Consider the following 26,385-nt stretch of genomic DNA (forward strand, 5'->3'; position numbering starts at 1 on the left):
GGTTTCGGAGGGACCATTAAATCACTGTTGGAATCGAGCCAATGACTTTTGCTGCCATAAAAAAGGGGAGGATGAAGAGTTACTGGGATTGTGTGAGGACTATCTAGGGGCGACTTGCAGTTGTACAGTCTGTGCGGGGATACGAAGGGCGGGCGGGACTGAAGGTTGCTGCGTGAATTGGAGTTCCCACAGAGAAAGAAGAACAGGAGACACTTCCAACCGAGGTAAAGAGACAGAACCTTTAAAGTGCTGGTCTGTGGATATGTCCAGCACTGAGAAGATGACAACAATGACAGCGGCAAAGAGACAGATTTGGCCAACGATAACGGCCATTACCAAAAAGCCTGGGAGGACAGAGTTTATACCCAGGATTCAGACTTTGTCCTATTTTACATCCTTTGAACTCTTTAGATCAGATGTTATTTACATGAACTTGGCTGAATTGATTAATTAATTGACCAGTTGGAATATTTTTTACCTATATTTTTATAATTATATATATTTTAATACTAGTTTTATATTAATTAATTAATTTTAATTGAATTATTGTGGGGATTTTAAGGATGGATGAATGGCAAGGGTGGAATGGTGGGAATGGTATATATGAATGGAATGAAGGGGGAGGGTCAAGGTTGGAAGATTGGGGCGGGATGGCTGCTATGTATGGAATTAATGAGTGGGGTGGATGGGATGATAGATATATGAACAATGTGAATAGTGTGAATGCTGGCCCACCTGACGCTCGAGAGGCGGGAGAGGAAGGGGCACCGATCTCTGGGGTGGCAGAGGGTCGGAATATTCCAGTGTTGCTGGGGAGAGGCAGATATGGCGGGGGCCATGGAGTTAGCCGTTCCAGGGGAACGAGGGATCGTTGCTTAATAACGATCCCTTGTTCTGGCTCCATGAGCCCAATCTTGGGTACTGGTGATGAGTGTAACTCTGGCCCTGGGCTCAGGTTGCTGCTACTCAATGCCAGGTCGGTGGTAAATAAAGCTCTCCTCATCCGGGATTTGATCCTGGATGAGGAGGCCGACCTGGCATGTATTACTGAAACCTGGCTGGGCCCAGAGGGAGGTGTTCCTCTCTCTGAAATTTGCCCAGCCGGGTTTCAGATATGGCATCAACCTCGACCCCAGGGAAGGGGGGGAGGAGTGGCTATTATAGCCAGGGAGAGGCTTTGCCTATGTGGACTCATTGCTCCAGAAATTGCGGGTTGCGCTAGACCCCGTAGAGCTCCATGGTTCAACGAGGAGCTCCGGGAGTTGAAATGCCAGAAGAGACATCTAGAGAAGCGATGGAGGAAGAGTAGGTCTGAATCTGATCGAACACTTGTAAGAGCTTTTATTAAGACTTACAAAGTGGCGCTCAAGGCGGCAAGATGTGCGTACCATGCCGCCTTGATTGCATCAGCGGAATCCCGCCCGGCCGCTCTGTTTAGGGTGACCCGCTCCCTTCTTAATCAGGGGGGAGTTGGGGAGCCCTTGCAGAGCAGTGCCGAGGATTTTAACACGTTTTTCGCTGATAAAATCACTCAGATCCGGCCGATCTCGACTCCAATTGGGAAACAGAGTCGACTGACAACGAGTCAGTCGAGGTGACTGGGGCACGTACTTGTCCACCTGTCTGGGAAGAGTTTGATCTGGTGACACCTGATAAAGTGGACAAGGCCATTGGATCTGTGAGTTCCGCCACCTGCTTACTGGATCCGTGTCCCTTCTGGTTGGTCTCGGCCAGCAGGGAGGTGACACGGAGCTGGGTCCAGGAGATTACCAACGCTTCCTTGGGGAGGGGAGTTTTTCCAACTCTCTATAAAGAAGCGCTTGTGTGCCCCCTCCTCAAGAAGCCCTCCCTGGACCCAGCCATACTTAATAACTATCGCCCAGTCTCCAACCTTCCCTTTATGGGGAAGGTTGTTGAGAAGGTGGTGGCGCTCCAGCTCCAATGGTCCTTGGAAGAAGCCGATTATCTAGGTCCCCAGCAGTCGGGTTTCAGACCCGGTTACAGCACGGAAACTGCTTTGGTCGCATTGATGGATGATCTCTGGCGGGCCCGGGACAGGGGTTTATCCTCTGTCCTGGTGCTCCTTGACCTCTCAGCGGCTTTCGATACCATCGACCATGGTATCCTTCTGCACCGGCTGGAGGGGTTGGGAGTGGGGGCACTGTTCTTCAGTGGTTCTCCTCCTACCTCTCTGGCCGGTCGCAGTCGGTGTTAGTGGGGGGTCAGAGGTCGACTCCGAGGTCTCTCCCTTGTGGGGTGCCTCAGGGGTCGGTCCTCTCTCCCCTGCAATTTAATATCTACATGAAACCGCTGGGTGAGATCATCCGAGGGCATGGGGTGAGGTATCATCAGTACGCTGATGATACCCAGCTTTACATCTCCACCCCATGTCCAGTCAATGAAGCAGCGGAAGTGATGTGCCGGTGTCTGGAGGCTGGGACCTGGATGGGTGTCAACAGACTCAAACTCAACCCGGATAAAATGGAGTGGCTGTGGGTCCTGCTTCCCAAGGACAATTCCATCTGTCCATCCATTACCCTGGGGGGGAATTACTGACCCCCTCAGAGATGGTCCACAACTTGGATGTCCTCCTTGATCCACAGCTTACATTAGAGAACCATCTTTCAGCTTTGGCGAGGGGGGCGTTTGCCCAGGTTCGCCTGGTGCACCAGTTGCGGCCCTATCTGGACCGGGACTCATTGTTCACAGTCACTCAAGCCCTCATCACCTCGAGGTTCGACTACTGTAATGCTCTCTACATGGGGCTACCTTTGAAAAGTGTTCGGAAACTTCAGATCATGCAGAATGCAGCTGCGAGAGCAGTCATGGGCTTACCTAGGTATGCCCATGTTTCGCCATCACTCCGCAGTCTGCATTGGTTGCCGATCAATTTCCGGTCACAATTCAAAGTGTTGGTTATGATCTTTAAAGCCCTTCATGGCATTGGACCAGAATACCTCTGAGACCGCCTCCTGCCGCACGAATCCCAGCGACCGATTAGGTCCCACAGAGTGGGCCTTCTCCGGGTCCCGTCAATTAAACAATGTCTGTTGGCGGGCCCCAGGGGAAGAGCCTTCTCTGTGGTGGCCCCGACTCTCTGGAACCAACTCCCCCCGGAGATTAGAACTGCCCCTACTCTCCCTGCCTTCTGTAAAGCTCTTAAAACCCACCTCTGTCGTCAGGCATGGGGGAACTGAAACATCTCCCCCGGGCATGTACAATTTATGTATGGTATGTTTGTGTGTGTGCTTGTTAGTATATTGGGGTTCTTTTTAAACTTTTTTAAATATTTAAATTTATTTGGATTTGTTACGATTTGTTTATGCCTTGTTGTGAGCCGCCCTGAGTCCGCGGAGAGGGGCAGCATACAAATCTAAATAATAAATAAATAATAAAATTAACATTCCAGCTAGTTCTTTTTTCCAAGGTCAGGCTAGAACAACAGATTCTAGCCGGGCAGGTATTATCACCTCAGCCAGTTCCCCAGTAGATGGCACCACCACAAATGCAAGTTGCTTTATAGTTATTTTCCAGGAGAAAGTTTGAAACTTTAAATTTTTAAATCCTTTATATCCAAAGTCCAAATCCAAAAGTAATCCAACAATCCATTGAAGACAGCACAGGTTTTAGCTGCCGCTTTCAACTTTAATCGGTGCCAATTGAACCATTCCTGTATTAATTAACTGCTTCCCCAACTCTCCTTGTATCTTTAGTTTCTTTATAATTTCTTATTTGCTTTTATTCAGTGTATCTACTAATAGTTCTTCAATAAGCTCTGGGAGATCTTCTGTTTTAAAACCTAAGAAAGAATGCTGACTTCTCAATTTCAAGGCTTGTAATTGCCTGCTCGAAATCTCTGTTATCTGCTATTCATTTATTGCCTGTGGCTTCTACTTTTTTTCTGTCTGCTCTGCTCTGGCTTCTACCATTTTAATTTTTTGTTCATTTTTTGCTATAATCTCTTGAATTGTTCCTATTTTGTTATTGAATTTGCAAAGGTCACTGTTCACCTCTCCCATTTCATTTTTAAATCGCTTCATGTTTTCTAGTTATTGTTTCTTGCATTTTCATCATTGTTTCTTGTATCAAGGTTAGCGGTGATTGTACACTCTGCAAATTTGTAGTGGACCCAGCTTTCTCTCCTCCCAACATGCTTTTTATTGATCTTTGTTCTGATGGGGAGGCTATTGTTGATGTTGATTTCCCTCTCACTTTTGTAATTGTTGTTGTCATGTTTGCCATCTTAAAGATTTTTTAAAACTTGTTCTACCCTACCGTATATTGTATGTATGTAAGTATGTATTTAACTATGACAGTATAGTTCTCACTATACCTTTTCTAGGGTTAATCTATATATTTATATAAATATTTCTCTCTATATAAATACAATATATATAATAAATCTGAACATTGAACCGTTAGGAGTAGGAAAGTCTGTAATATTCCTATTGTTTTAATTTAAGTTAAAATGCAAACACAGATTTAATTTAGTATCAAATACAAATTTCTGAATAATCATGCATAAAAATCTATGCAAGGGCCTGTTATCCAGTTAATATTTTGTTAAGCTATTTTTTTCTTTTCTATATTTATAATACAAAGTTATAAATTTATAACATTAATAGTACTAGTTTTCCTTTATCAAGTTTTACAAATAAGAGCATGCATATTTATCTATTTATCTATATGTAACCAATCAAGTCCAAGTAAAATAATCTAAAGGGATTTTATCTGATATTATTATATTATATATTTTAACTTTACAAATGTGTTACAGAATATTATGAAAATGACTATTTTCTGAACTTTTAACTTAAATGCCCAGAGACCACATTTGCTGATGCTTTTAATCTCTAGCTGGTCCTGTCCTCTTCTTTCAGTCTGCACTACTCTGCACTTCTCAACAGTTTTTTCCCTTCCAAGATGCCATCCTTCAATTTTGCACCATCAGCCACTGATCTCTCTCTCCCAGTCACTTTCTCTTCTCTAAACTATGTACTTAAATCTGTCCTCATCAAAACTTGATATATTAGAAAAGCAAAACAAAATATTGAACAAAATGTCAACCACAATGACTATAAAAGGGGGCAAAAAATAGCATGTAACAGGGGCAACTGGGGATTCATCCCCAGCAAGCCAAAGATCTATTGAAGATCTATTTACACTAGAGAAAGCAGGGAAAACAGAAAACATTGCTACAAACTATGAATTTAACACTAAATACGGTACAAGAAATGATGGTTAAATTACAGGAAATGATGATGCAGAATCATGCTGAGTTAAAATCCGATATCTTAAAGCTAAATACTAGTACGGAATTGATGAGAGGGGATATAAGAAACATGAAGATCAAATCAAAACAGTAGAACTCAAGACAGAATGCAATGAGAAAAAAATAGAAAAAGTAGAACAAAAAACAACCAAATCTCATAAAGATCTTGAGTATCAATTATTCTGGAAATGGACAGGGCATCGTATTTCCTAAGGTTCCAAAACATTACAGAAATGAGGAAGATATAGAAGATAGAATAGCGGAGTTGATAGGAGAAATACTCCAAAAAGATAAAAATGAAGTTAAAAATGAAATTGATGTAGCCTATAGGATACAGACAAATTATGCCTGGCACCACCATCTGCCCAGGGAAATACACGTCAGATTTGCAAGAAAAAAGATAAGGGATAGCATTTTTATGGCCACAAGAGGGAAGATTTGGTCGTACAAAGGAAGGGATATTAACATACTCAAGCAGGTACCTAGAAGAGTTAGGGATCAAAGGAATGATTACAAATTTTTGGCAGCTACTCTAAATAAAAAACACTTAAACTTTAAATGGATCATTCCAGAAGGAATGGTAATAACCTGGGAGGGAAGGAAGATTAAGGTAGATACCTTAGAAAGAGCACATGAAATAAATGAACAACTACAAGGCATAGAGGAAATAACGGAGACAGAAAGTGAGGATAGATTAGAATGAAGGAGCCAACAGGATAGGCAGGAAGAAAAGGAAGAGGAAGGAAAGATTCAAAGAAGTGGAAGACCAAGTTCAGAAAGAGGAGGGAGTAAGGACTGGAATGCAGACAGCAGCAAAAGCTAACAAGTAAAAATAAAAAGAAGGAAAACAACTAAAAGAAACAACAACTAAACAAATGGATAAAGAAGTTAAATTAATTTTGATAAATATTAAAGGATTAAATTCTTCAGAGAAAAGAAGAAAAATTATATATAAAATTAATTAAAGAAAATGCAGATATTATATGTCTCCAGGAGACACATATAAAAGAAACAGAAAAAAAAATACCTAGAGAACCCAAAATTGGGGGTATTATATACATCATTAGGAAACAAAAAAAAAGAAAGGAGTAGCAACATATATAAAAAAAGAAATAACAGCAAAAGAAACCTATTCAGACCTGAAAGGAAGATTTTTGATTACGGAAATCAAATTAAATGAAAGAAAAATAAATTTAATAAATATATATGACCCAAACAAAAAACAAAAAGGATTTTATAAGAAACTACATGACAAAATACTAACTTTAGAGAACAAAAATACTTGCATAATAGGAGATTATAATGGAATTATAGATAAAAATAAAGACCATAGGAAAGCTAAAAATAAAAATACAAATAGAACTATGCTGCCTAACACATTTAAAGATATGGTAGAAGAATTAAATTTTACAGACTTATGAAGGCTAACACACCCAAAAAAAGAGTAATACACATTCTACTCAGTGCCACATGGATCTTATTCGAGGATAGATATGATATGGGCAAGTAGTGAAATGCTACAAGACATTGAAATAGTCGAAATAGATACAAATATTTGGGTGGATCATAACCCATTAGTTGTGACCTGGAAAGGGACTAAAAATCATAATAAAAGATGGAAATATGCAGATGATATTGTACTTTTCTTAGAAGATCCTATAAGTTCTGGCCCAGAACTAATCAGAGAAATAGAAATTTGTGGGGAACTCTCAGGACTAAAAATTAATAAGCAAAAAACGATGCTTATGACAAAAAATATGACTACAAAGCAAATTTAAAAATTGGAAGAAATTACAAATCTACAAACTACAAAAAAAATTAAATATTTAGGACTAATATTATCAAATAAAATTTCATCTCTCAAAAAAGATAACTATAACAAACTCATACAAGAAACTAACAAAAACTTAGAAAAATGGAAGGATTTACAACTATCCATGTTAGGTAGAATCGCTGTGATAAAAATGGACATTTTACCCAAATTCCTCTACCTTTTTCAAAATGCCCCTATTAATATTGAACAATTTTTTTAAAGAAATTAATAAAACTTTTTCAAAATTCATTTGGCAAAATAAAAAACCTAGAATTCAATTCAGATACCTCCAAGACACCAAAAATAGAGGAGGATTAGGACTCCCTGATTTGAAACAGTATTACACTGCAGCATGCCTAACATGGCTAAAAGAGTGGATTAATCTCACTAATAAAAGAATACTGGTACTTGAGGGCCATGATCTACAGATGGGGTGGCACGCCTATTTATGGAGAGACGATAAACAAAAACAAACTGCCTTTAATAAACACATGATAAGAAAATCTCTCCTTAAAACCTGGTATGAGACTAAAAGAAAATTTTACAACAAAATTCCTAGATGGCTATCTACTATGGAAGCCATAGTATATCCAAATTTGATAGACCCAACCAAGACCATAAAATATAAAGATATCTTACACCCAAATGGAGAATTTAAAACAACAAGAATTGGAATTACAAAACTATAGGTTGGACGAGTGGACATATATACAAATAAAATCCAGATATAATAAGGATAAACAAACACCAGGTATAGCAAATTCCACCCAAACTCTGGACAAGATCTTAACAGGAAATGTGGAAAAACAGATAACCAAACTGTAGCAGATTTTACTAGAACAGGAGAAAGAAAAAGAGATGATTAAAAACCCAATGGTAGCCTGGGAGAAAAATATACAAAGGGAAATCCATATAGCAGAATGGGAGAAAACATGGAACACAATAACTAAAATCACCCTATCCTCAGCCTATAAAGAAAACTATTACAAACTATTTTACAGGTGGTATCTACCACCGGCAAGACTTGCCAAAATTTACCCAGCACTACAAAATGTATGTTGGAAATGCAATAAAGAAAAAGGAACTTTCTTCCATATGTGGTGGTCCTGCTCTAAAATTCAAAAAATTTGGGAAACAATTTATAAATGGTTAAAGGAAATTACGAAGGAGGAAATAGAGTACTCACCTGTCTATTCGTCTATTTTATGAAAATTAATAAAAAATATTTGAAAAAATAAAATAAAATAGATAAATACTTGCTACAAAATAACATGATGGAAATTAATGAAGAAGATAGGGAAATGTTAAATAGAGAGATCACTCCAATAGAGCTTCAAAATGCAATTAAAAAACAGAAAGGTAACAAATCGCCAGGTTTGGATGGCTACCCAGGGGAATATTATAAATACTTTGGAAAGACTATAGAACAACTACAATTAGAAGTTTACAATGAAGCATTGTTGGAAGCTAAAATACCTGAAACATGGAAAGAGACATATATCACCATGATACTGAAAGAAGGTGCCAATACAAACCAGGTCAGTGACTATAGACCAATTGCTCCCCTAAACACAGATTACAAAATTTTCACCTCAATACTAGCTGAAAGATTTAAAAAAATACTAAACAAAACTATACACATTGATCAGAATGGTTTTGTACCAACGAGACAAATTAGGAATAATACAAGAATTGTATTAGATATAATTAAATACTATGAAGCACACCCGGATAAACAAACTGCATTGATCTTTCTGGATGCACAGAAAGTTTTCGACAACGTGAATTGGCAATATATGAAAAGACTAATACAGCAAATGAAATTTGACTCCAAATTTGAACAACTAATAGACAATACATACACCACTCAGAAAGCCAAAGTAATTGTCAACAATGGAACAACTAAAACATTCCAAATAAATAAAGGAGTTAGACAAGGATGCCCACTATCTCCCCTACCTTTTATACTAGTACTTGAAACTCTGTTAAATGAGATCCGTAAAGATAATAACATCAAAGGAACAAAAATAAAAAAAGAATTAAGAAGAAGGTGGAGTGCTTGTAAGGTATTTGCATATCACATATATTTCACATATAAACTACTGTAAAATGTCTAAGTCTCTGTGGGCTGTGTTTTTCCTCCTGGGTTGTCTCCTAATGCTAGTCACACTGCAAATAGTCTGACAACTTGCATTTTCTTTTTCCTTTTTTAATAATGTTATTTTTTGGACTGTTTTCTACAGGCTTGGTGGAGAGATCAAAAATGAATCCTCCATGAGGCATCTTAGTGATGTATTCAGGGAAAACCAAACTTTGAGAGATTTATTCTTGTTCTTCAAAAAGCAAGATGTTAGAGCAATGGAAATTCTCTGTGAAGGGCTCAGAAATCAACGATGTACAATAGAGAGGCTAACGTAAGTGATTCTTTTTCATTTTAGTTTGACCAGTGTAATAGTCCTTTGACGGGCAATGTTCTGGAAAATATCATTGGAGGAGCAGTTCAGTTGCATATACATAATCATATTTCTTTCAGTTGCAGTAATATGCTCTCCATGCTTTTTTTCAAGAAATATTTCTACTTTGTTGGACTTTTCTCTGCAGACTTGGTGAAGAGATTGCCAATGAATCCACCATGAGGCCTCTTGCAGAGGTATTCAGGGAAAACCAGAGATTGAAAAAGTTATCCTTGTCCGTCAAGAACCCAGATGAGAGAGCAATGGAAGTTCTGTGTGAGGGCCTGAAACATCCACAATGTACAATAGAGATACTAGAGTAAGTGATTCTTTTTCATTTCAGTTTGACCGACATAATGGTCCTTTGATGGGCAATCTTCTGGAAAAGTATCCTGGTAGAGACAGTTCTATATTTCCTGTAAAATGCTCTCTAGGCTTGTTTTTCAAAAAATATTTCTACTTTGTTGGACTCTTCTTTTCAGGCTTTGTGGAGAAATAGCAAAGAAATCCACCATGAGACCTCTTACGGAGGTATTAGGGAAAACCAAAGATTGAAAAAATTATGCTTGTCCTTCAGGAACCCAGATGACATATTAATGGAAGTTATTTTTATTTTATTTATTTATTTATTTTGTCCAATACACAATGAAGGTTTTAGTGGGTATATATCAATATACACATAGTAAAATACATGATGAAGGTTATAGAGGAGATACTCATAGTAAAATATATCTAAGAAATAATAGAAAAGAAGATATAGGAATAGAACATATCAATGAAAGAATAGAAGAAGAGATATAGGAATAGAGGAAAGGTATAGGACATATAGGAGAGCAATAGGATAGGGGACGGAAGGCACTCTAGTGCACTTGTACTCGCCCCTTACTGACCTCTTAGGAATCTGGATAGGTCAACCATAGATAATCTAAGGGTAAAGTGTTGGGGGGTTTGGGGATGACACTATGGAGTCCGGTAATGAGTTCCACGCTTCGACAACTCAGTTACTGAAGTCATATTTTTTACAATCAAGTTTGGAGCGGTTAATATTAAGTTTAAATCTGTTGTGTGCTCTTGTGTTGTTGTGGTTGAAGTTGAAGTAGTCGCCGACAGGCAGGACGTTGCAGCATATGATCTTGTGGGCAATACTTAGATCTTGTTTAAGGCATCTTAGTTCTAAACTTTCTAGGCCCAGGATTGAAAGTCTAGTTTCATAGGGTATTCTATTTCGAGTGAAGGAGTGAAGGGCTCTTCTGGTGAAGTATCTTTGGACATTTTCAAGGGTGTTAATGTCTGAGATGCGATATGGGTTCCAAACAGATGAGCTGTATTCGAGGATGGGTCTGGCAAAAGTTTTGTAAGCTCTGGTAAGTAGTGTGAGATTGCCAGAGCAGAAGCTACGTAGGATTAGGTTTACAACTCTTGAAGCCTTCTTGGCTATATTGTTGCAGTGGGCTTTGGCACTTAAATATTTTGTTATTAGTATACCAAGGTCTTTAACTGAGTGGGGATTATCTGTGATCATTTGATTATTCAGTTCGTATTTGGAGTTCAGATTCTTCTTCCCAATGTGTAGGATAGAGCATTTGCTAGTTGAAATTTGGAGTTGCCATGTGTTAGACCACTCAGAAACAGTGTCAAGGTCTTTTTGGAGAGTAGTTGTGTTATCGGTGGTGTTGAAGAGTTTTACATCATCGGCGAAGAGGACACAGTTGCTTGTGATGTAATCGCAAAGGTCATTGATGTAGAAAATGAAGAGTGTTGGTCCCAGTACACTACCTTGGGGAACACCGCTTTTAACTGGGACAGGGGTGGATATGGTGCTTCCTATTTTGACCACTTGTTGTCTGTTTGACAGGAATGCTGCAATCCAGCTGTGGAGGGATCCTGAGATGCCATAGGATTTGAGTTTTAGGAGTAGTTTGTCGTGGACCATTGAATCAAAGGCTTTGCAGAAGTCAATATAAATTGCATCTGTAGATTTCCCTTGATCTAGATGAGTTGTCCATATATTTTTGCAGTGGAGGAGCTGCAGGTTGCAGGATAGTTTTTTTCTGAAACCAAATTGTTTGTTAGAGAGCAAATTATTAGTTTCTAAATGGAGAGTAATTGATTTGTTTATAATTGATTCCATGACTTTGCATGGGACGCAGCATAGTGAAATTGGTCTGTAGTTATCTACAAGAGAGGGGTCTCCTTTTTTGAAGATGGGGATGACCATTGCTTTCGACCATAGCTTAGGAAGTGTGCTGGTTCTGAAGGATTTTTCAAAAATTATGCTTAGTGGTTCAGCTATGGCAGAAGAGAGCTTTTTTAGGAAGTATGCACATAGACCATCTGGTCCGACTGATAGAGAAGGTTTAAGGTCACATAATGCTTTTTCAACTTGGTCTTCAGTGAAGTCTACTTGGGTTAAGTCGTTGAGGGAGTTTGAGGTGCGATTGATGAAATTGGGGGATGAGCCATTGCTGTTAACAAAGACAGAGCCAAAGAAAGAGTTGAAGAGGTTGGCTTTGGATGACTCATCATGGTATTCTTTGTTGTTGGGTCCTTTGAGAGGTGGGATTGGTCTAGAGTCTTTGAGTTTATTGTTGACAAAGTTGTAGAAAGCTCTATTAGATTTGGTGCGTAGGAGGTTTTCCTCTTGTTTGCTGTAGTAGTTAAGGCATTCTGCTTTTATTTGATTGCAAATGCTTTTATATTGGCTTTTGAAGTTGGAAACTTGTCCTTTTTTGTTTTTCCTCCAGAGATATTTTTTTCTTGTTTGTAATTTTCTTATTGAGATGGGGAGGTTCTCAGTGATGGCTTCAAACATCCATCATTGTTCAATAGAGATGCTAGAGGAAGTGATACTTTTCCATAATGGTCCTGTTTGACTGTTAAAATCCCAGAAAAATATTATGGAGGTTCTAACTTACCTTGCTGCCAGTTTGCTTCCTCCCATGCCACGTGAGTGCCCATGTGGAGTGCCAAAAAAAATCAAAATTAAAAAAGCCAAAAACAAGTTAGCAACCACATGCATGGCAACAGAAACTCAAATTCTGCACATACTCAAAATAAAAAATAATAATAATTTAAAAATCTTTAAAAAATCCAAACAAGAGAAGAAAACAAGATGGCGACAGCATACACAGTGCTGGAGACTCAGTTTCTGCACATCTTCAGATAAATAAACAAACAAACAAATAAACATTCCAAAAAATATTTTTAAAAAATATGTTGGTGTCCAAGGACACCAACTGGTTCATTGAGGTTATCATGATGTCACCAGAGGGTCAATACCAGTTCAGGTGAATTGGTCCAAAGTTGGATAAACCCACCTCTGATGAGAGGGACAGTTCAGTTGCAAAAAAATAATCATATTTCCTTCAAATTCCTACAAAATGCCTTCCATGTTTGCTTTGAAAAACAATTTAATTATTTGGGACTCTTCTCTGCAGGCTTGGTCTTGAGATCGACAATGAATCTACCATGAGGCCTCTTACAGAGGTATTCAGGGAAAACCAGAGATTGAGGAAGTTATGCTTGTCCTTTAATAAACCAGATGAGAGAGCAATGGAAATTCTGTGTGAGGGCCTGAAACATCCACAATGTAAAATAGAGATGCTAGAGTAAGTGATGCTTTTTCATTTTTGTTTCATTGCCATAACGGTCCTTTTTACCTGTTTAAATTTCATAAAAGTATCTGTTGTGAATGTCCACATCTGGCTCAGCTGGTCATGGAGTTCGAGGACCAGGAGATGAATGAGTACTGGCATCGTAGGCTAGTGTTCTTGTCACCCGAGTCTGAGAGTAAGAGTGAAGGGGAATGGGAACCACCAGAAACTGTAGGAACACCCAATTATGGCATTGTCCAAGTCAGAGGACAATGGGGAATTAGAGGAGCAGGATCCCTGGTAGATGCAAGAGTAAGGAGGATGAGGTTGAGACATGAGTATCTGCAAAGGAGGTTTTCTTGGTGTTAATAGATCTATGAGACACTTGGCCACTCCTTGCCAGTATATAAGGGACAGCCTGGGGGAGAGGGGGCGTGGTAAACAACGTTCTTCATCATGGACAATGGTGCCTTGAAGCTGAGAGACTTTTCTGCTTACACAGACTTTTATTTCTGCCCATTTCAAGTGCTGCTGAGTTTCCTTGGACTGTGAGTTTTGGTAAACTACAATAAAAACATCAGGAGTGGAGATTTATGACTCTATCTTGCTTGCTTCCCAGATTTCCCTTATCTCCTGCAAATTAGAGAAACACGGCCAGCATGAAATTCCTTGAGTTAACCATTTTATTGCATGAATTGTTTTACCAAAAGATTTGCTTATGATCAAAGTTTGAATCGGCATGTGTGGCTTTTTATTTCTGGTAATTGACCCGGCTGAACAGAACAGATTGTTCACCATCCCACCCACCACACGCTTTGAATCAAACTTTGATCATAAGCTCAGTGACATCATGGAAAATTACCGAGCTACACCAAGGCCCTGCACCAAGACATACAAAATTTGGAGAATCAGTTAGGAGCTTTGCAAAATCAAGTTGCTCAGCCCCCTCCTTGTCGAATCTGCCATCTAGCTGTACCAGATAAATTTACTGGGAGATGTGAATTATTCTCGGCTTTTCTGGGACAATGTCAAATGTTTATCAATATTCATGCTATTGATTTCCCACAATATCAAGATAAAATTGCTTTCATCATATGCCTGTTATCTGACAGAGCATCACAGTGGGTTATGGTCTTACTGGCCTAAAATGATCCCATTGTGCAAAATTATCAGGCTTTCTGTGATTAGATGTGACAGCAGTTTGCAGATCCTTTGTGAGTCCAAACAGCTACCAGGCAATTAAAGAAATTGAAACAGGGCCAAAGATCTATTGCAGACTATATCAATGATTTTCTCCGGCTAAGCCAAGAATTAACCTGAAACATGGTCAGTTTGATAGAGGTGTTCCAGAATGGACTGTCAGATAAAATATTGGATGAATTGTCCCACAATGAGATGGAGGAATTGGAGCAGTTTTGTTTAAGAATTTATGCCAAATTTCAGACCAGGAATGCTCCTCATGCTGTGCAGCTAGGACCTGTCCCTCCTGTTACATTGCCCACTCTAGTCCGATGTTGTGTTGTCCAGATGCCATCTGTCATACTGCCAGTTCCAGCCCCAAGACATTTTGTTCAGATGCCATCTGTGCATCCTGTTGTTCACTCAGCTCCTGTTTTCAGAGAGGAACCCATCGATGTCAGTGCAGCCAGAGCCCGCCTTTCCAACGCAGAAAAGGTCAGATGTCGAACCGAGGGATTGTGTTTATATTGTGGGGAGACAGGCGAATTTGCCATCTCTTGCCCCAATAAGAGAAGTGATGTGACAGCCCATGCTCCTGTTACTCAGTTCCAGGCAACCATGTCAGGAAACAACCAGAGCCCAGTCTAGTGGAAACATTGGCTCAGGAAGACACCTAGTTGGACTCTAATTCTGCAGAAGTTGATTCTGGACCACCGAGACACCTGATCCTAGCTACCAAAGTATTTCTTGAGAATCATACACGGTGCCTTCCAGCACATTCTTGGTGGATTATGGAGCAACCACAAATTTCATGAATGAAGCGTTTGCTTGACATTTTGTTACTCCCTTGTGCCCAGTCAAGCCCCTGATGATGGTCGAGACAATCGATGGATGTGTATTGCTGTCTGGACTGATAAGATCCATGATCCAGCCTGTGCACCTGATCATCAGACAACATGACGAGGCCATCCAGTTCTATGTCACCAAAGGGCTTCATTTCCCCTTGGTCATTGGCTTGGCATAGCTAAGAGCCCATGACTCTTGCATTGTGTGGTCCCAGAACTTTGTGTCATTTCCTAGCCTTTAGTGTGTGGACCACATACACCAAGTCTGCAAAGCTCAGATGCCAGGGCAATATGATGTCTCATTGCCGGCTGACCTCTTGGATTTGCAGGTGTGTTCAATGAGAAAGAGATGGACTAGTTGTCCCCACATCAGCCATATCATTGTGCCATTGATTTTCTTCTGAATGCCAAGCTTCCATTAGGGCTCATTTACTCAATGTTGGTTGCATTACGAGACTGTTTGGACAAAATTGTGGCCAGGGGGTTCATCCAACTCTTGTAGTTGCCCCTGGTTGTCTCCCTTGTGGGGTGCCTCAGGGGTCGGTCCTCTCCCCATGCTATTCAATATCTACATGAAACCACTGGGTGAGATCATCCAAGGGTGAGGTGTCATCAGTATGCTGATAACACCCAGTTGTACATATCCACCCCGTGTCCAGTCGGCGAAGCAATGGAAGTGATGTGCCGGTGCCTAGAGGCTGTTAGGGTCTGGATGGATGTCAACAGGCTCAAATTCAACCCTGAAAAGATGGAGTAGCTGTGGGTTTTGCCTCCCAAGGACAATTCTATCTACCCATCCATCACCCGGGGGTGAACTATTGACCCCCTCAGAGAGGGTCTGCAACTTGGGCATCCTCCTTGATCCACAGCTAACATTAGAACATCATCTTTCAGCTGTGGCAAGGAGGGCATTTTCCCAGGTTCGCCTGGTGCACCAGTTGCAGCCCTATTTGTACAGGGAGTCATTGCTCATAGTCACTCATGTCCTCATCACCTCGAGATTCGACTACTGCAACGCTCTCTACATGGGGCTACCTCTGAAGAGTGTTTGGAAACTTCAGATATGCAGAATGCAGCCACACGAGCAGTCATGGGCCTTCCCAGATATGCCCATGTCTCGTCAACAGTCCACAGCCTGCACTAGTTGCCGATTAGTTTCTGGACACAATTCAAAGTGTTGGTAATAACCTATAAAGCCCTACATGGCATCAGACCAGAATATCTATGGAACCGCCTTCTGCAGCACGAATCCCAGCAGCTGATTATGTCCCACAGAGTGGGACTATTTTGGGTCCTGTTGACTAAACAATGTCGTCTGGTGGGATCTATGGGATGAGCTGCCCCCCCTCCTCACCTTCCGCAAGACTCTGAAGACCCATTTATGTCACCAGGCATGGGGGGATTAATGTGCCCCCTTCTGACTAGCAAGACTTGAGTATGGAATGATTGTGTAGTATCAATTGTTTTTTTTTAATGATAGTGGGCTTTTACTTTTAGTTTTAACCATTAGATTTGTGCTGTATTGTTATAGTTGTTGTGAGCCTCCCTGAGTCCTCGGAGAGGGGTGGCATACAAATCTAATTTATTATTATTATTATTATTATTATTATTATTATTATTGTTATTATTATTATTGATTAGAATACTTTGCCATGGCTGAATTCGCTTTTAACAACCCCCAAGAGCACTCAGAGTGCTCTGTTCATTGCCAACTACGGCTATCAATCCAGATTCTTTCTACTCACGCTTCTTGACTCTTCAGTTCAAATCACAGAAGACTTCTTATCCAACCCCCAGTCCATTGAAGAGATGGTAAAGTGGTACTTGAATAAAGCTAAAGAAGACCACAAGAGATTTGCAGACTGCTCTCATCAAGACACCACACTTTTGGCTGTTCTGTCCAGACCACATCCCCTGTAAGGGACCCAGGAGAAAGGCCCTGCGGTGGAGAATAGTGTTGTGAGTGGTCCATATTCAGCTCAGCTGGTCACAGATTTCGAAGGCCAGGAGATGAATGAGTACTGGATATCACAGGCTAGTGTTCTTGTCAGGAGCTTTATCTGGCTCACATCCCATATTTTCCCATATCTCCTGCAAATTAGAGAAATGTGGCCAGCATGAAATTCCTTGAGTTAACCATTTTATTGCATGAACTGTTTTACCAATAGATTTGCTTATGATCAAAGTTTGAATCAGCGTGTGTGGCTCTTTATTCCTGATAATTGACCTGGCGGGACCAAACAGTATCATGTGAGGGGAAGTTCAGTTGCAAACACATAATCATATTTCCTTCAAATTCCTACAAAATGCCTTCCATGTTTGCTTTGAAAAACAATTTAAGTTTTTTGGACTCTTCTCTGCAGGCTTGGTGGAGAGATCGACAACGAATCCACCATGAGACCTCTTACAGAGGTATTCAGGGAAAGCCAGAGATTGAGAAATTTATGCTTGTTCTTTAATAACCCAGAGGAGAGAGCAATGAAAGTTCTTTGTGAGAGCCTGAAACATCCACAATGTACAATAGAGATGCTAAAGTAAGTGATGCTTTTTCATTTTTGTTTCATTACCACAACCAGTATTGGATTCCTACCAGAATGTGGCAGTATGCTGTCCAACTCCAACTGACCAATGGGAGGATGCATTGGCACCATATTCGGCTTCTGCGCATACCCTGGAAGTCAAATCTCCTGTGAGGATGTGTGTGCAAGCAAGATTTTGGTGATTTTCAATGATTTTTGCTTCTGCGCATGCACGGAAGCAAAAATATTGGTGAAAATGGCCAAAATCTCACTCACATGCACTACCTCACATGAGATTTGACTTCCGGAGCATGCTCAGAAACTGAATCTTATGCCATTGCCTGTGTGCGCCTGCTGTTTGCACATGCACCAACTGCTATCACCGGGAGAGCAAACCCTTAACGACGAAAGGTAGGAACCTCTGCCTAGCCATAACAGTCCTTTTTGACTGTTAAAGTATCAGGGGATGGACAGTTCAGTTGCAAACAAATAATCGCATTTCCTTCAATTTCTATGAAATCCTTTCCATGTTTGCTTTGAAAAGCAATTTAGATTTTTTCAACTGTTCTCTGCAGGCTTAATGGAGAGATCACATCAGGGGTGGGTTCTAATTTACCTTATTGCTGGTTTGTTTCCTCGCATGCCATGTGGGCATGCAAGTTCAGTGACAAAAATTCTTGGGGGAAAAGCCAAAAACAAGATGGTGACCACATGCACAGTGCTAGAAACCTGGCTTCCGCCCATGCTCAGAAGAAAAAATAAATAAAATGAATTTTAAAAATCAAAAAAATCAAAAAAAAAATTTAAAAAATGGCAGCGGCCACAGACTGGCACTGACCTAACCAGTTCCATGATGTGTTAGTGCCATCACCAACAGGTCACTCCTGGTTCCAAACAGGAGGAACACAGCTCTGATGGGAGAGAGAGTTCAATTGCAAACAAATAATAATTTTTCTTCAATTCCTATGAAATGCCTTCCATGTTTCCTTTGAAAAGCTATTTAAAGATTTTCAACTGTTCTCTGCAGGCTTGATGGAGAGATCGCCAAGGAATCCACCATGAGGCCTCTTACAGAAGTACTCAGGGAAAACCAGAGATTGAGAAAATTACACTTCTCCTTCTTTTACCCAGATGAGAGACCAATGGAAATTCTGTGTGAAGGCCTGAAACATCCACAATGTACGATAGAGACTCTAGAGTAAGTGATGCTTTTTCATTTTTGTCTCACTGCCATAATGGTCCTTTTTGACTGTTAAAGTATCATGGGAGGGAAAGTTCAGTTGCAAACAAATAATCATATTTCCTTCAATTTCTATGAAATGCCTTACATATCTGCTTTGAAAAACAACTTACCTTGCTGCTGGTTCATTTCCTCTCGTGCCACATGGAAATGCAAGTTCAGTGACAAAAATTCCAGGGAAAAAATGCTGAAAACAAGATGGTGACCATATGCACAGTGCTAGAAACCCGGCTTCTGCACATGCTCAAAATGACAAATAAAATAAATTTTAAAAATAAAAGATAAAAAAAGATGGCGGTGCCCATGGACTGGCATCAACCTAACTGATTCCATGATGTCATAGTGACATCACCAGCAAGTCACTACCAGTTCCAATGAACCAGTCCAAACAGGGGGAACCCACCACTGATGCAGGGCCGCCATCAGGAATTTTGGGGCCCCATACAGCCTAAGTGTCTGCCCCCCCGCCATTTTAAAACTACTGTCCCCCAAATCCCGTGCTATGCCCACCATGGCCACACACCCTGGGCAAGCCCTCCCCCAGCCCTCTGAGGTCAAACACAGCCCTGATGTGGCCCTCAATGAAATTGAGTTTGACACCCCTGGCCTAGAGGCTAAATCCTATGACCAAGGGCTAAGAGAACGAGTATGTTTAGCTCAACAAATAGAAAACTGAGGGGGAATATAATAGTAGATTCCCAATCCTTAAAGGGCTGCCACAGAGCAGATGGCATCTATTTATTCTCCATGCCACCTGAAGGTAGTACAAGAAGCAATGGGCGGAACCTTACCAAGAAAAAATACAATCTGGAAATAAGGAAAAACTTGGGACTGGGCGGCATATAAATAAATAAATAAATAAGTAAGTAAGTAAGTAAACAAACAAACAAACAAATAAATAAATAAACAAATAAATAAATAAACAAACAAATAAATACCTTCTTTTTTATTAAAAGAAATTAATAATTTTAAAAAACCAAAATCCATTACTATTAAAACTAAAACAACCAGCAAAACTATTAATAAAAACAGGTGAGGAGGGCTGGTTTTTTTCTGTTATTACTTAAGTGTTTTTACCATATGCTTTAAATCAAGAGTCACTTCTCTCTCTGTTTCTCTCTCTTTCCTGTCATTCTCTGCCTCAATCATTTTCTCATTTCTCTTTTTTCTCCCCTTTTTTCTATCATTTCTCTCTCTTCCTTCCTCTCTCTCACTCTCTTCCTTCCTCTCTCATCTCTCTCTCTCTTTCTTTCTCTATCTTGCTTCCTTCCTCTCTCATTTCTTTCTTTCTTTCTTTCACTTTCTCTATCTTGCTTTATTCCTATCTCTCCCTCTCTTCCTTCCTCTCTCATCACTCTCTCTTTCTTTCTGTCTCTCTCTTTTTCTATCTCTTCCCCTCTTGCTCTCTATCTTTTTCTCACTTTCCCTCTCTTGTTTTCTTTCTCTCTCTCTCTTGCTTTCTCTCTCACACTCTTTCTCTCTTGTTTTCTTTCACTCTTTCTCTCTCTTGTTCTCTCTCTCTTGCTATCTCTTTCTCTCCCCCTCTTTCTTTCTCTCTTTCTCACTTTCTCTCTATCTTACTCTGTCGCTCTCACTCTCTCTCATTCTCCGGAGGCTGGCGAAAGTGATTTTCAATGTTGGGCGCGTGGGCTGGTGCGTGCTCTCCCCATCCCCCTGCCAGCCCGCCCAGAACATTCAAGGTAAGAAAAACCTTTGCTGCGCTCCAAGGTGGGAAGCAGAGGAGAAAGAGAGGCGAATCGGGCGGGCAGTGGGCAGAAAAAGAAATAAAAGAAAGAAAGAAAGAAGGAAAGAAAGAAAGAAGGAAAGAATGAAGGAAAGAAAGAAAGAGAAAAGAAAGAAAGAGAATGAATGAGAAATAAAAATAGAGAGGGGGAATGAAAGAAATGGAAGGAGGGAAGGAAGGAGAGAAAGCAAGAGAAAGAAAGAAAGAAAGCAAGAGAAAGAAAAAAAGAATGAAAGAGCAAGAGAGAAAGAGAGAAAGAGAGAAAGAGAAAGAAAGAAAAAGAAATGAAAGAAAGAAGGAAAGAAAGAAAGAGAAAAGAAAGAAAGAGAATGAAAGAGAAATAAAAATAGAGAGGGGGAATGAAAGAAATGGAAGGAGAGAAAGAAAGAGAAAGAAAGAAAGAGAAAGAAAAAAAGAATAAAAGAGCAAGAGAGCAAGAGAGAAAGAGGAGAAATGAAAGAAATGGAAGGAGGGAAGGAAGGAGAGAAAGCAAGAGAAAGAAAGAAAGAGAAAGAAAAAAGAATGAAAGAGCAAGAGAGAAAAAGAGAAAGAAAGAAAAAGAAAGAAAAGAAAGAAAGAAGGAAAGAAAGAAAGAAGGAAAGAAAGAAAGAAAGAGAAAAGAAAGAAAGAAAGAAAGAAAGAGAATGAATGAGAAATAAAAATAGAGAGGGGAAATGAAAGAAATGGAAGGAGGGAAGGAAGGAGAGGCTCACTGAGCGGATGCATAAAAAGAGGGACCTTGCCTCCCCCTCGCACCTCGCCCTTCCCACCCGGCCAGCTGCGTGCACTTACCTGCTCCCAGCGCCAGCAGCAGGAAGGCGAGCGAGTAAGCTAGCGCCCGCCCAAAAGAAGCCATTGGCTCCGAGCGGCGGGCGGTGTTCACGCCCCCTCCCCGAATCCCCGGCCCAGCACCTCCAGAGGCCGAAAGGCGCTGCTCTCTTGCCCTCGCAATCCTTGGGGGACACACAAGGCCGGCGGAGAAGCCGGCCAGGCTCAGTCTTCTCCCGGCTTCCCCAGCAGCGCGGCTTGGCTTCCGTAGGGCCAAGTCACCCCCGCGCTTTCTTCTGCGGCTGCGATCGGGGCTCCCTGCCTATCTGCCGGCCTCCCTGCCTTCTTTCCTCGCGGGGGTGGGAAGAAGGTGCGGGCCGCGGTCAGAGAAGCTCCGCAGAGGCGAAGTTTGGCGAGGTGTCTCTGGTCCTTTTGCTTTCCTTGGCACGCTTTTCCCCATCGCAATCTGGGTTGGGGAGTTTTTGGCGGATGCTGCCCCCCCTTTTCCAAATTGCCTGGGCCCGTGACGCCACTCCCAGTAGTACCGCCCTATCGGCGGCCCTGTGCAGCCTACAGGGAACGGTGCTGGGCACAATGACTGCTGCAGGCGCCATGGGGCCGGCACACGGTGGCGGGCCAAAACTGGAGGCCCCCATTTTTCAATTTGGCCGGGCCCCTGATGCCAGTAGCAGTAATACTGGCCTATTGGTGAACCTGCACTGATGGGAGGGACATTTAAATTGCAAATAAATAATAATATTTTCTTCAGTTCCTATGAAATAACTTCTATGTTTGCTTTGAAAAACAATTGAAAGATTTTCAACTGTTCTCTGCAGGCTTGACGGAGAGATTGCCAAGGAATCCACCATGAGGCCTCTTATAGAGGTACTCAGGGAAAACCAGAGATTGAGAAACTTACACTTCTCCTTCTATTACCCAGATGAGAGAGCAATGGAAATTCTTTGTGAGGGCCTGAAAGATCCACAATGTACAATAGAGAAGCTACAGTAAGATGCCTTTTCATTTTTGTTTCATTGTCATAATGGTCCTTTTTGATTGTTCATGTATCATGGGAGGGACAGTTTGGTTGCAAACACATAATCATATTTCCTTCAAATTCCTATGAATGGGCTCAAATATACAATAGAGATGCTTTTTCATTTTTGTTCCATTGCCATAACGGTCCTTTTTAATTGTTTAAATTTCAGAAAAGTATCATGTGAGGGAAAATTCAGTTGCAAACACATAATCATATTTCCTTCAAATTCCTACGAAATACCTTCCATGTTTGCTTTGAAAAACAATTTTCAATTTTGGACTCTTCTCTGCAGGTTTGGTGGAGAGATTGACAATGAATCCACCATGAGGCATCTAAAAGAGGTATTCAGAGAAAACCAGAGATTGAGAAATTTATGCTTGTCCTTCAATTGCCCAGATGAGGAAGCAATTGAAATTCTGTGTGAGGGCCTGAAACATCCACAATGTACAATAGAGATGCTAGAGTAAGTGATGCCTTTTCATTATTGTTTCATTGCCATAACCAGTATTGGATTCCTACCGGAATGGGGAAATATCCCATCCTGATAGGAAAAATGAAGCTGCGTGCGCAACTCCAGCCTACCAGTGGGTGGGCAGGCATATCGGCATACGATTTGGGTTCTGCACATGGTCTGGATGCTAAATCTCAGGCAAGGACATGTGCAAGAGTAAGAGTTCTGTGATTTTCACCAAATTTTCACTTTTGCGCATGCACTAAAGCAGAAATATCAGTGAGAATCGCTAAAATCTCACTTCCGGCATGCGTTCTCATGTGAGATTTGGCCTCCGGAGCATACAGAGAAGTTGAATTTCATACCGACATGTGTGTGCTCCCACCGGGCATTTGCCTGCCCACAACAGTCACCAGGAAAGTGCATCTATGGCAATGAAAGGAAGAACCCCCAACTGGTCATAACAGTCCTTTTTGGCTCATGGGAGGGACAGTTTAATTTCAAACATATAATCATATTTCCTTCAATTGCTATGAAATGTTTTCCATGTTTGCTTTGAAAAACAATTCAAATTTTTTGGACTCCTCCCTGCAGATTTAGCGGAGAGATCGACAATGGATCTACCATGAGGCCTCTTATAGAGGTATTGAAGGAAAACCAGAGATTGAGAAACTTATCTTTATCCTTCAAGAACCCAGATGAGAGAGCAATGGAAGTTCTGTGTGAGGGCCTGAAACATCCACATTGTACAGTAGAGATGCTAAAGTAAGTGATGCTTTTTCATTGTTTCATTGCCATAACGCTCCTTTTTTATTGTTAAATCATCATGGAAGGGACAGTTCAGTTGCAAATATATTAATATATATATTCATATTTCCTTCAATTGCTACGAAATGCCTTTCATGTTTGTTTTGAAAAACAATTTAAATTTTTTTGCCTGTCGTTTTCAGGCTTGATGGAGAGATCGCCAAGGAATCCACCATGAGACCTCTCAGAGAGGTATTCAGGGAAAACCAGAGATTGAGAAACTTATGCTTGTCCTTCAATTACCCAGATGAGAGAGCAATGAAAATTATGTGTGAGGGCCTGAAATATCCACAATGTATAATAGAGATGCTAAAGTAAGTGATGCTTTTTCATGTTTGTTTCACTGCCATAACGGTCCTTTTTGAATGTTAAAATTTCGGAAAAGTATCATGGGAGACAGGGCTGGGTTCTAAAATACCTTGCTGCCAATTTGCTTCATCCCAAGGCACATGGGTGCCCATTCCCAGTGTCAAAAAAATCAAAATGAAAAATGAAAAAAAGCCAAGAACAAGATAGCAACCATGTGTACAGTGCCGGAAACTCAAATTTGGCACATCCTCAGAAGAAAAAATATTCCAAACAAAGAGAAGAAAACAAGATGGTAACAGCATACATATGCTGGAGACCCAGATTAAGCACACCCTCAGAAAATAACTAAATAACTAAATAAATAAATAAACTCCAAAAAATGTGTTCTTGGTGCCCTAGGACGGGCGCTGATGAAACTGCTTCATTAATGTCAGCATGAGGTCACCAATGGGTCAATACCGGTTCAGGCAAACCAGTCCAAACTGGGATGAGCCCACCTCTGATGGGAGTTACAAACACATAATCATATTTTCTTCAAATTGCTATGAATTTCCTCACACATCCACAATGTACAATTGAGATGCTACAGTAAGTGATGCTTTATCATTTCTCTTTCATTGCAATAATGGTACTTTTGAACTGTTTAATTTTCTGAAAAGTACCATGGGAAGGAAAATTCAGTTGCAAACACACAATAATATTTCCTTCAAATTCCTGCAAAATACCTTCCATATTTGCTTTGAAAAAACAATTTAAATATTTTGGACTCTCCTCTGCAGGCTTGGTGGAGAGATCGACAATGAATCAACCATGAGGCCTCTTACGGAGGTATTGAGGGAAAACCAGAGATTGAGAAACTTATGCTTGTCCTTCAAGAACACAGATGAAAGAGCAATGGAAGTTCTGTGTGAAGGCTTGAAATATCCACAATGTACAATAGAGATGCTAGAGTAAGTGATGCTTTTTCATTTTTGTTTCATTGCCATAACGGTCCTTTTTGAATGTTAAATTATCATAGAAGGGACAGTTCAGTTGCAAACATAATCATATTTCCTTCAATTGCTATGAAATGCCTTCCATGTTTGCTTTGAAAAACAATTTAATTTTTTTTTACTGTTCTCTGCAGGCTTGATGGAGAGATTGCATTTGGGTGGGTTCTAACTTACCTTGCTGGTGGTTCATTTCATCTCGTGCCACGTGGAAACGCAGGTTCAGTGACAAAAATTCCAGGGGAAAAAGCTGAAAAAAAGATGGTGACCATATGAACAGTGATAGAAAGCCAGCTTCTGTACTAGCTCAAAACGACAAATAAATAAAATTACAGTAATTTTAAAAAAATTAAAAAATTAAAAAATAGAAAAAGATGGTGGTGTCCACGGACTGGCATCGACTTAACTGATTCCATGATGTCATAGTGACATCACCAGCAGGTCACTACCGGTTCCAATGAACCAGTCCAAACGGGGAATCCACCACTGATGGGAGGGACAGTTCATTTGCAAACAAATACTGTAATAATATTTCCTTCAATTCCTCCAATGTTTGCTTTGAAAAACAATTTAAATTTTTTCAACTGTTCTTCAGGCTTGATGGAGACATTGCCAAGGAATCCACCATGAGGCATCTAACAGAAGTATTCAGGGAAAACCAAACATTGAGAGAGTTATCCTTGTCCCTCAAGAACCCAGATGAGAGAGCAATGAAAGTGCTGTGCGAGGGACTGAAACATCCCCAATGTCCAATAGAAAGGCTAGTGTAAGTTATGCCTTTTCATTACAATTTGACCAGGTTTATTTATTTATTTATTTGCTTGCTTGTTTGTTTGTTTTTTGATTTATATGCTGCCCCTCTCCGAGGACTTGTGGCGGTTTATAATATATAATAAAGAACAATAAAATTCAATGGCTAAATCCAATTAATTAAACTAAATAACTAACCTAAAATCCCCAATATATTAAAAATCAATCGTAAACATTCAGACCTCAGTGATACATAATATTCATCACTCAGGGGGCCAAGATCTAATTGCCCCAAGCCTGGGCACATAAGTGAGTCTTAAGACTCTTACAGAAGGTGAGGAGGGTGGCGGCATTGTGAATCTCTGGAGGAAGCTGATTCCAGAGGGCCGGGGCCCCAGAGAGAAGGCTCTTCCCCTTGGCCTTGCCAAGCAACATTGTGTGGTTCACAAGACCTGGAGAAGGCCAACTCTGTAGGACCTAAACAGTCACTGGAATTTATACGGCAGAAGGCGGTCTCGCAAGTAATCTGGCCCAATACCATGTAGTCTTTATAGGTCATTACCAACACTTTTTGTTTTGTTTTGTTTTTTTATTATATATATATTTTATTTAAC

General features: G+C 40.5%; 2 protein-coding genes across 2 annotated transcripts in view; both read left to right on the forward strand.

Moving 5' to 3' along the window:
- The window catches only part of LOC139163582 (NACHT, LRR and PYD domains-containing protein 12-like), a 113,488-nt gene that overhangs the window by 43,116 nt on the left and 43,987 nt on the right, over positions 1 to 26,385 (forward strand). The window contains exons 6-8 of the mRNA XM_070744478.1: positions 9,687 to 9,857; positions 12,976 to 13,146; positions 25,617 to 25,787. Coding sequence (XP_070600579.1) covers positions 9,687 to 9,857; positions 12,976 to 13,146; positions 25,617 to 25,787 — 513 coding nt within the window. The remainder of the gene's footprint in view (positions 1 to 9,686; positions 9,858 to 12,975; positions 13,147 to 25,616; positions 25,788 to 26,385) is intronic.
- On the forward strand, positions 13,255 to 25,297 carry LOC139156984 (ribonuclease inhibitor-like). The gene is made up of 11 exons (XM_070733272.1): positions 13,255 to 13,443; positions 14,575 to 14,805; positions 16,839 to 17,071; positions 17,519 to 17,689; positions 18,702 to 18,872; positions 22,263 to 22,433; positions 22,758 to 22,928; positions 23,511 to 23,681; positions 23,867 to 24,037; positions 24,812 to 24,982; positions 25,159 to 25,297. The coding sequence occupies exons 1-11, from the start codon at positions 13,255 to 13,257 to the stop codon at positions 25,295 to 25,297; spliced, it is 1,989 nt and encodes a 662-aa protein (XP_070589373.1).

Source organism: Erythrolamprus reginae, chromosome 1, assembly GCF_031021105.1.
Source record: "Erythrolamprus reginae isolate rEryReg1 chromosome 1, rEryReg1.hap1, whole genome shotgun sequence".
NCBI classification, from domain to species: domain Eukaryota; kingdom Metazoa; phylum Chordata; class Lepidosauria; order Squamata; family Dipsadidae; genus Erythrolamprus; species Erythrolamprus reginae.

What these genes read in the sequence shown, in the direction of transcription:
- LOC139156984 (XM_070733272.1), top strand. Translation starts at nt 13,255, where the DNA reads ATGGAGTTCGAGGACCAGGAGATGAATGAGTACTGGCATCGTAGGCTA. An exon ending in CTGTCCAGACCACATCCCCT is followed by an intron (nt 17,072 to 17,518) that starts GTAAGGGACCCA and finishes TCTTCTCTGCAG; the next exon opens with GCTTGGTGGAGAGATCGACA. An exon ending in TGTACAATAGAGATGCTAGA is followed by an intron (nt 22,929 to 23,510) that starts GTAAGTGATGCC and finishes TCCTCCCTGCAG; the next exon opens with ATTTAGCGGAGAGATCGACA.